Source organism: Sodiomyces alcalophilus, assembly GCF_042370955.1.
Source record: "Sodiomyces alcalophilus JCM 7366 unplaced genomic scaffold ACRALscaffold_5, whole genome shotgun sequence".
Classification (NCBI taxonomy): Eukaryota; Fungi; Ascomycota; class Sordariomycetes; order Glomerellales; family Plectosphaerellaceae; genus Sodiomyces; species Sodiomyces alcalophilus.
In genome coordinates, this window is record NW_027263536.1 from 1,556,171 (window position 1) to 1,567,339 (window position 11,169).

General features: G+C 39.8%; 1 protein-coding gene across 1 annotated transcript; it reads left to right on the forward strand.

Moving 5' to 3' along the window:
* Positions 1–237: 237 nt before the first annotated feature.
* Positions 238–9,641, forward strand: ACRALDRAFT_211819 (uncharacterized protein; the record flags this gene model as incomplete). The annotated part of the gene is made up of 4 exons (XM_071023789.1): positions 238–255; positions 1,933–2,098; positions 9,523–9,537; positions 9,595–9,641. The coding sequence occupies 4 exons, from the start codon at positions 238–240 to the stop codon at positions 9,639–9,641; spliced, it is 246 nt and encodes an 81-aa protein (XP_070874213.1).
* Between the last annotated feature and the right edge of the window lie 1,528 nt (positions 9,642–11,169).

Sequence of the window (11,169 nt, forward strand, 5' to 3'; positions counted from 1 at the left end):
AAGGTAATAAGAATAATAGGTTAGCTATACCCGGTACAGAGTCGCTTACGACTCCTATTAAAGCGAGGGGCTCCGCTCTCCTTAATAAAAAAGCCCTTAATAGGGTTAGCTATAAGGCTAAAGAAGTATTTAGTAAGCTATTATTAGTATTCGGCCTAGGCAATAGTTCGGCTAGTGGTCCGTCCACCGCTAACTAAGTAATTCCGGCCGGGCGTCTAGTAGACTATAATAGCAATAATGGTATTGATAAAAATAGTATCATTAACTATAATAGAGATATAACTATATCAGATAGCGCCTATAGTATCCTCTATAGTAATAGCTATAATAACGACGATAATAACTTTATCCCTAATAGAGGTAAGAGCTCCTAGGGTGATAATATCTTCGGTAATAAAAACATTACCGATATCAGTCCAGGGACTAATAAGGGTAATAGCAGTACTATACCTCCTAATAATAATAACTCCTTTATCCGATACCCGGTAATAAAGGTTATCGAGGGGCGCGACCTCCGAGAGAATCCCTATTAACAGTGTTATTATAGGTTTCGTAATATTATTCTAGATAGCGAGGGCCCTACTATCTTTTGTTTATGCCGCGACTTAAGCGAGTCGACTATATCTACTAAATACTTCTACTACCAGGCGCTAAATAATAATAGGGAATACAAGGATATAAATTATACCCCTCCTCTATTATAAACTGCCCCGGTCACTAATAAGACTATAGATAAACTAAAAGGCAACTAAGGCAGCCCGGACCTTTTAGAAGTTTTTACTCGATACTATCGAAATTAGTAGCCTAAGGGATAATAAGCTTTAATATACCCGGTACCCAAAATAGAGTTACCTGCGCCGGGCTTTGACCGGTAACTAACTATATAATGCTAATAGTTTTAATGAAGATAAGTACGATTACCGGCTATAAGATAAGCTAGCGGACTATCGGATATAATATAAGCAGTTTACTATAGAAGGGCTACGGAGGGTTAATAAATTCCTAGAGGGCTTTTATAACTTTCTTAAGACTAGTAATATTAAGAATAATAGTCTGCGTCGATATTTTCATAGTAGTCGGGTCACTAATAGCTAGAGGGATTAATAAGGTATAGAGAGGGTTAAAGCGGGGGGCGCCCTGGATATATCGATTCGGCTTAAGTTATATTTTTCTTTAGCGTTATCATAAGCGGCTGGTCACGAGTTGTTTATAAAGTGAGGCCGAATAATTGAATTTTCTAAAGCTAAGGAGAAAAGGAGGAAAAGGAGAAATCTTTATAGGTGCTCGGAACTTAAATATAATATCGCGGCGACCTATTCGGGACGCGATATAATTAGTCGGAGAATCCGGTGCTTTACCAGATTATATCCACGGGGTTAACCCGTAATATTACCCCCATCCCCTCTTAGTAAGTTATCGGTCTTTAGTATAGGTCGGTAAAGGGTCGTTATTTATTCTTATTAATTAAATAACGACCTTTAGATAATCTCTTTTCCCTTTTAATAATGCTTTATAGCTCTACTCGTTCGTTAAAGAGTATTTAAGGCGAGCCTCTTTATAGTTATACGATTAATTCAGGTTTTAAATAAGGATAATACTATTACTCGTAACCGGGTCGCACGGTCGTTCCTTCTATATACGGTTTCTATAGTATACCTTCCCTAACTATATAACTTGTTTATACCGATAATATTATTTTCGCCGTCGCCTTCAAAGTTCTGATTTTCTTCCCTTCTTTAATAATATCCGTTACTATTAGTAGTATATATCCTATCGCCCTAGATCCCTTTTCACGCCGTTTTATTGCTCTAACCTTTTATCCCCTTTAATAGAAGATATTTTAGTTCCTAGGATTATCCCGGTCCCTAAGGTATATCTTCCTATCCTTTTATAAGCTTAATAAGACTTTTACTAACTTATATATGATTATAGGGGGCTAATAATAATAATAATAATAATAATAATAATAATAATAATAATAATAATAATAATAATAATAATAATAATAATAATAATAATAATAATAATAATAATAATAATAATAATAATAATAATAATAATAATAATAATAATAATAATAATAATAATAATAATACTAGTAGAGAGGTACCTATCCCCGCCCTAGCTAATAAGGGGATTACTACCCTTACCTCGGCTATAGACCACCGCGCCTAGCTAGCCTAAGCAGCTAAGGCTAAGGGTAAGTGTTCCGCGGGCGATATTTCTATAGTAGTTAAAAGTCCCGTAACGCGCGCTTATAGGATAGAATATCATTCTAGACGAGTATCACGGATATAATTTATTAAAGTCAGGGATAGTCTAAGTAGAAGGAGATAATATATCTTATTAGTTATGGAGGAAATTAGATAGGGTTACTATAGTCGGAAACAGATAGCCAAGTTCGCCCCGGGACTAGTATAATCCGGACCGACTTAGTATAGTATAATAGGGAGGGCCACCGGTGGATAGATCGTGGTCTTAGGAGTGGTTTCGAGGGGATTCTCTTAGGTCATCGGGAAATAGACTCTGGTTATCTATAAAAAGAATAGGTAAAGCTAAGCTCCTGCCTTAGAGGTTTAGCGAATAATTTAACTCTTAATTTAACCTATTATTTATCTTATTCCTAATTATCTTATAATACCTCTTTATTTTTTATATAAACTTTTAATGAATTGGGCTACGAGTAGCAGGCTGTACGCGCGGAAGAGAGGAAAATAAAGCAAAAGCTAGTTAATTCGTAGAACTATAGGATTACTGCTTGTTGCGCGAGCGCGTAAAGAGCTGATTTCTGGGATTTCTTCCTGGCTCCGGGGCTGGCAAAAGACCCTGGAAGATTGGGTAGCGACTGTCACGTTAACAGTCTACGCGATAGTTATCACGCCACGTTCTTAGCTTAAGTAATAACCAAGATATCGTACTTATAATACCAAGTATATTTATATAATATATATTATAAGCTAAGTATCTATACACGTATAATACGTATAGTATTATAGTATAGGGTAAGCTGGTCATAAAGTAACGTCTAGTTATATAGCTATAACTATATACTGTTTATTTTGACTTAGATATTATACTTTTAATTATTATAATTATTTTTATTATATATATAATATTAATACCCCCCTATAAGCTAACTCTTCTATAATAAGTGTAGCTTAGTTAGATTATAGTTATAGTATATTATAGTGCAGTCATCCTAGTCTATCTAAGACTAGAGTATATAGAGGAAAATTACAAAAAGACCTCTTCTTTTTAATTCAAGGGAAAATTCAAAAACCCTTTAGTATCTAGGAAAACCCGAAGGTATTATTATTATAATTATTATTCTCTTACTCCGCTATCCTAACTATTCTAGGAGCCCTGTTTAGGCTATACGGTCCTTCTTAGCTGGTTATAGGGGGGAAAAACTCGTTCGGGTAGAAAAACCCCATACTCTCCTTATTAGGGTCGGTGCCGCTTCGAGGCCTTAACCGCCCCGGTAGTGACTCGATACGTATCTGGATCACACCTTTAGTGTAGTGGCTAATAGGAAGGTAGTAAGCTAGTGGGTTTCGGGTTAGCCTAGGGGGCGGCACCCTATATAGGGGGCCGAAAGAGGTCCGCGGCGGTTCCATATTCTAGGAATCCTCCCTGTATCGGGGTAGCCGGCTTCATTTATGCCTTCCTTTTAGGCCGGGGGATTTTAGCAGGGCCTCCTGGCTTTATTATATATACCTACCGAATTCGGTAGCCTTTTATACCTATAGTTAGGTTAATTAAAAATTTTAAGAGCCTCTGCCCTTCTTCTTATTTTCCCCCTTATTACCCTTTTTTTACGATTTTATAGATTTTCCTTTAAGCCGCCCGCCCCTTTATTCCCGCCTTTATTCCTTGCTTTATACTATATTTGCTAAGGATACGCGTGTAGCGCTTATAAATCTAGATAGGGTTTTTTTTATCTCGGATTATTTATAAGTGGTATCGCGAATACGAAATTGGTAGCTTTAGGGCGGGCTAATAGGATAGGTTATAGTTAATTAAATAATAATCAGAAAATAACTAATAGTCTCAATCTGTTAATATAAGTAAAGAGGGTGCCGCGGGGGGCGCGTATCGGGTCTAGGTTCGGTGCTAACTGCCTTTAGATACCCCCTAAAAAGAAATAGCCTAAAAATAAATAAGTCGGGTTATTATAAAGCTAGCGCTTGATATGTTTTACTATAAGTATTCCTAGGGGTGCCCTTAGGGTGCTAAAGTGGTAGCGTTAAGCGGTTATTTCTAACTCTACGTAGTTATCTTAGATATACTAAATGCCTTAGGGACGAAAAGCCCGAGGATATAAAGGGTTACATTAATATTACCAGAAAGGGGGCTATATACTACTAATATACTAATAGTTATTAGACCTATAAGGATATAAGTCGGTTTTATAATAGTATCTTAATAGTGCTAGGGTAGGAGTAGCGGGGTTTTAATAACTAAAGTAGGTTCCGGCTATAGCCTTAAAATAATAATAACGGGTCCTTAAATGCTATTAAGAGTTTATAAAGGCTATTAATAAAGGTAATCACGGGGTGCTTATAAGTTATAACCCTAAGGGCACCGAAGCTAGGCCACGCTAACTTAGGGTAGGCCCGAGGTCGACTTATAATAGCGGTAGTATCTTTTAAGCGTGCTATTGGATATTTTTACTCTGCTAGCCGCCGCCGCGCTTATATTACTCTAGCGAGACTAGAATACCGATGAAATCGGCTAAAGGGGATAATTATTATTTTACTAGAGGTAGCTATAAATGCCTTTATAGTCCCTTAGCGGTATAGCGGCGCTAATATAATATAATAGGGTTATAAGTATAATACTAATAATAATAATATTTCTAATAGCGATAAGGGTACGAAGGGTAATAGGACTAAAGGTAAGGAGGAGAGTTAAGGCTATAGTAGCTATACCCTATCGGTACCGCCGGGGCCCTGGCTTATAGGGCCCTATAGTAAAAGAGTCTAGGTTAGGTGCTATCTTTATTCTATAGTTTTTATACTAGGCTAGTCCCGCTACAGGGCTTTTAGTATATAGTTCCTTATAATTTCTAGGGTGAGGCGGAAGTTATTTAGGCGGCTAAGGCGTACAAACTATTTCGCGATTACTTTAGCTTTGTCTAAGTAACTTAGGGTATCGAAAAGGTCTCCCTTAGTTAAGATCGGCCTCCTTATAGCGCTATAAAGGTCCCTTCGCGACTCCGGAGTAGTATTTTAGTATTATAGAATAATATATTTAGCTATCTCCGCCCCCCTATCCTTATAGGGGCATAGAGTAATAACGAACCCTAGGACCCTCGCTCTAAAAAGGAAGACTTTAAGGCCTAGCTTCTCGGAGCGGATCTAGGTAAGGACCGAGCTTTATAGTTATAGGAGGCCTTTATATCTTTATAAGTCTTTTTTTTATGGGGTCCGGTCCGGTACTACCACGGCGTAAGTCGGGTTCCTTATAGTCCCGGTCTCCCTTTACCTCTTTTTCTACTCTTAGCGGAGGGCAGTATCTAGATTTTAATTATTTGTTTAGTTTTAGGCGGTAAAGGATTAAGCGGGCTAGGCGAGTACTTACTAAGTAAGGTAACGACGCCTTAATACTATTAATACTTTTATTATAGCCTAGGTGCTAGCTAGGATAAGTCCTTTAGCTCTGGTATCCTAGTAATCTAGAGCTCTCTTAGCGATAAGGCGAGTAAGATATAGATTAAAGGGAGGGATATATATCTTTTTTTCTAGGACCCGTATCGGTATAGCCTTAGAAGCTACCATAATTATCCTAAGGTATTTATTCTAGGCCGAGCTAAGGGCTATAAAGAGGCTATAGCGGGACCTATTAATAATTCTATAAAAGGTAAAGGTATAATAGAAGATTACTAGGCGAATTATAGCGATATAAAGGCGCCGGGTATTAGCGAAGCTATAGCTCTAGGCTACCCCGGCGAGTCTGGTTAGGGTATAGTTCTATATTACTAGTTTATTCTAGATTTTTTTCTTATACTATAAGAAATTTAGCTTCCGGTCTAGCTATACCCTAAGGAACCTAGTCTTTATCAAGGGTAATACCGGTATAATACTAAGGTGGATAGGCGTTAAGGAGGGGGAGTAGGATTTCGTGAAGGGGATAAATATATATTTTAAGGGCTCGAAGTAAAGGCCGCTTACCTAAGACTAAGCCTTATATATTCGCGAAGCGGAGGCGAGTTAGTGCTATATCTAGGCCTTTATATAGCTAAAAGTAATAATATTCGTGTTATTAATAAAGCCGATAATAATAGTTCTCGCGGTATATTCGAGTTCTTTATATAGGGTAAAGATATATAAAATAAAGAGAATTAATAAAACCGGGGATCCTTATAGGATACCGGCGCGGAGGGGCTATAGGGTTACCGTCTAGCTATTAAAGAGGAGGTAGACTATTTAGTCTTAGAGGAAACTACTAGTTAGCTAGACGGCCTAGTCTAGGAATTCTTTACGTTTAAGGGACTTAAGGAGTCTAGTATAGGAGATAGTGTTAAAGGCCCCGTATATATCTAGCTAGAGTATTATAAGGGCGCCGCCTAGGGCCTAGGCGGCCCTAATAGCCTTTATCGCGCGCTATATAGCTATCTCTATACTACGCCCTAGTCTATTTCCTATTTAGCCCCCCGGGAGGAGTCGGTATTTTTCCGTTATAGCCGCGAGGCGGTCCGCTATAATTCCTTTAAGTAGTTCCCTAATTGTGTTAAGGAGGTATATTAGCTTTTAGCCTTTAATTATCTTATAGTTACTTTATAGACGGCCCTTTTTCTAGATAATTATAATAATAGCAATACGGTAATATCGCGGGAAACAGCCTAGGGATAGGTAGGCTAAGAGACTTATAGCTAGGATTCAGTATAGGGCCGGCCTATAGGCCTTCAGGAGGCCTATTAGGAAGCCGTTTAGGCTAGGGGCAGCCTATAGTTCAGTATAGCGGAGGTGGCCTTAGATATCCGCGGCGGTAACGTTTTAGTTTATATCCTATTTAGAGGGGTATTCTTACCCTAAGGGTTTAGGATACGAATCTCCCGGGGGGGGTGGGGGGGGGGGGAGAGAGAACTTAGCGTATAGGATATCTACTTTCTCATTATAGAAGGTCGCTAGGTCGCCTTAATCCTAGTATAGCGGCGGTATAGTAGGGGGCCTAGGTAGTTAGTATCCTTTAATTCGGGCCTATTTTTAAAGCCTTTAAAGGAGTCTATTATCTATTTAAGTCGAGTAAAGGAAGTAGCGCTAATACTGCCTTTTTACTATTATAATAGCTTTATCGCGGCGGAGCTTAGCTTATTTATATTCCTCCTACTTATCCTGCGATTTCCTTATTATATAATACCTATATAACTTATAGGTTTCCTAAGTTAGGGGTATTAACTTATCGTTCTATTATAGGCAGGGTAGGCGGCTAGGGATACCGGTTTAGTACTACGGGGCTACTTAGTTAGTAACGTTAATAAGGTCCTTAGTTAGTTAGTTAAAGGCTTTATTAATATTAGAGGGTATTATTAGGGGGCCTGGCTATTTTAAGAGTCTAGGGGCTATTTAATAGGCGGTAAAAGGCACCAATTCCTTTTAAACCTAGTATAGGCTATTAGGGGGCCGAGGTAAGGCCGTGTTAGTAGGGCGGTCTATATTAAGGCGGATAGTTATAGTTTAGGAGAGGTAGTTAAATCTAATAACCTTATTATCTATACTCTTATAGCCATAGCGGAGCCCCTAGGACGCCTAGATAAGGTTAATAGTATTTAGCTATCTACCTAGCCTATATTTAGTGGTTATTCCGGGGGGGTAATAAGGTTAAGGTTTTAGCGGGAGATTAGGTCTAGGAGGGTATTAGACCTAGGGTAGAATCTAGGGTAATTAGCTTAGAGGGGGTAATAAAGATTAAACTCTCCGAGGAGGATATAACGGCCCGGCGGGGGGGGGGGGGTTCTAATAAGGTCTATAGTTAAAGGGGTATATTATGGAATAAAGGCGGACTAATAGTTCTCGGAGTAAATTAACTAAATCGTGACGGCCTAGTCCCTTACTCTAAAGGTGATTATATAGGAGTCCCGGTAAGCCTGCTATATCTATATACTATGGGGGTGTTATTTATAAATATAGAGTAAGGCTTTTCCGCCTCCCGAGATTAGGATATACTAGGCCTTATTTAGGGCTTTTAGTCCCTTTATAAAGGGGTTTAGCCCTAGTTTTTAGATTATTATTATATTATACTCGGTATAGGCCTATAATAAAAGCTCTGCTCGGGCCTATTTAGCTCCTATATTCTATATTAAAACACGGAGTTTTATTAGTTAGAGGGGGAGGGGTTTAGTATCGGTCCGGCTTATATAGCCCCTTAGGTATCTTATATTAGAGTCGGGTTAGTCCCGCGGGGAATTAGGAAAGGTTCTAGGGGTCTAGAAGCCGGGGAGTGCTTACGAGGTTATCTTAGTAGATAGCTAGGGCCGCGGCGAGTAGGGGCGACGTATAATAGGGTAAGGGAGGGTAAGGCTTAGGCTTAGCGTGGTCGGGATCACGGGTATACCACTTTAGTATATCTTATAATATTGAATTCTTTTACTCCGTACTTATATACTTCCCGGGCTCTTATAGCTTTTTATATCCTAATTTTATTTATTTATTTATTATTCTTACTCCGCTATCCTTTTTCTACCTAGGTAGTCTAGGAGCTGGAATTCTGACTATATAGTCCTTGTCCGATGCCTTTAGGGGGGAAAACCATAGTATAAGACTTAGGGAACTAGTATAAGACTTGGATAAAAACCCCGATACTCCCCTCTTTTAAGGATAAGTGCCTTATATAGGTGCTATAGCGGCCCCGGTACTAACTTATCTACTAATACGAACCTCGCGGCTTTTAGACTAAGAAGCCTATAATATTTTGCCCGTAGCGACTTTAAAGCCGACTATATACTCGATTAACGGTGCGCGCATAATTATCTCTGTTTGTTTTATGCGCCCCGTGTACCCTAGGGCTAGCCCCTACGGGCCCACTATAGGCGGCTTATATATAGGGTAAGGATAATCCGACTAGGGCAATCGGATATTCTGACTGGGGTCCTATGTTGATAGCCGGTGATACCCACCCGCTCGCACCGCCTATACCTAGATACTTCCACATAATTCAATTAATCGTCGCGACGATACGCTCGATTAATCGTAGTGACGATACCGACGATACGCTCGATTCATCGTAGTAACGATACCGACTATATACTTAATTAATCGTAGCGACGGTACCGACGATACACTTAATTAATCGTAGCGACGATACCGACGATACACTTAATTAATCATAGCGACGATACCGACGATACACTCAATTAATCATAGCGACGATACCGACAATACACTTAATTAATCGTAGCACCGATACGCTCGATTAATTATAACGACGATACGCTCGATTAATCGTAGCGACGATACGCTTAATTAATTGTATATGTCTGTATGTATCTAGGTACTAAAGGAAGTATTGGTTGTCGCACAGGCTTGCCCAAAGCAGGTCCGGAACGAGTTATTCCGGGCCCGTAAATAGGAGTGGACCTGCCACAGGAACAAGGGCAGGATTTTGGCACTACGATCAGAGATTTCCATAGAGTCAATTAGATTAACAGATCGATCGCCTATTTTTTACGTAATTAAGTTATATGCTGTTTATAATAATTAAGAGTCTTATTTGCTTAATAACCTATTAAAGCTATTTATACCGAGCTGCCTATAGCTATAACTATAACCATAACCTCTAATACGACTATCTATACGAGCCACGAAGATTAGGAGCTATAGCGACGCCTCTATAAAGTCAGGGCCCGTAGTAACGGAGTCTAGGACTTCCCACGCCCTAACGATCCCATCCCTCGCCCGTAGCGAGCTAGTCGCCCCGAATCTACCTCCTACGCCTCTATCGCTAATATAAACGGGCACCCTCTTAATATCTCCGAGCTAACGCCTATAGGTAAGGCCGCCTATACCGAAGACTACCGCCGGTATAAAGAAGATCGTAAAGACTATAATACCTGCTAGAAGGTACTAACGCTATACTTAAGTGGGTTAAAGAGTCGATTATAGCGAAGAGACGTAAAGCCCTACCTAATAAAGGGTATAACGCCGGAAGAGATCTTTATAGTAGTATAAGCCGACGCCGCGCCTTATATCGCGACCTACATAAAGACCTCCTAAAAGAACTATAACCTTTATAAGAATAAGCCGCCTACTAACCTAAGGAAGGTAGCCGCCTAGCTGGATAATTAGCAGGACCTGCTTTAGAACTATTATAATATCGAGATATATAATAACCCCCGGGAGATCTAGATTAACGATTTCTTTAACACTATATAACCTGCCCTAGGTAACTGGGTGGATATAAAGGAAGCAGTGCTAGACCTTAAAATAGTGACGGCGATAACCCTTATCGCCGAAGGGAAGAAGGCGGCGGAATAACTTAACGCGCTGCCTACTTAAAGTCATAGAACTATAGCCTTCCCGGCCTTAAACCTAGGTGAAGGTAACGATAATAACGGGCTATAACGGGCCGGGAGGGCTAACCGTAATAGAGCCTAGCGAGGCTATAGTGCTTACCCTAAAGGAAAATGTTAACCAACCGTATAAGCTTAAAGCGTAGATAATCCCTTTTTAATAAGGACGAGTGCCCCGCGTACTACCGGCGCGGTCACGATCTATAAGGCTGCTGGATACTATTGCTAGAGTTAGCGCCGGAGGGCTTTGAAGCTAACGACTCTGTTGGGAGGCTTGTGGAGAAGTCCCTTAGGATAGACCGGGACCTATAAGACGCCGTGGAGAAGATTAGGTCCCGAAATAAGAAGAAGAGGACCGTTACCGATAATAATAACGAAGTCACTAATAATAATAATAAAGCCTTAGAGGAGGCGTGACTATATACGGATCCGGAGTTATGCCGGCTAGAAGCCCTGGCGGCTGCCCTTTTGGCCGCCGTATATCCCCTACGGTAGTCCGCTATACTAGACTTAGGTACTATATTCTACGTTTTTAATAATAGAAGCAGATTTACGGATTATAGACTGGCCTGTCCTGGTAACGTTATAATCGCCGGCACTATAATAATGCTGATTTAAGGATATAGAGACGTTATTATAATAATAGAAGGAATGGCCGG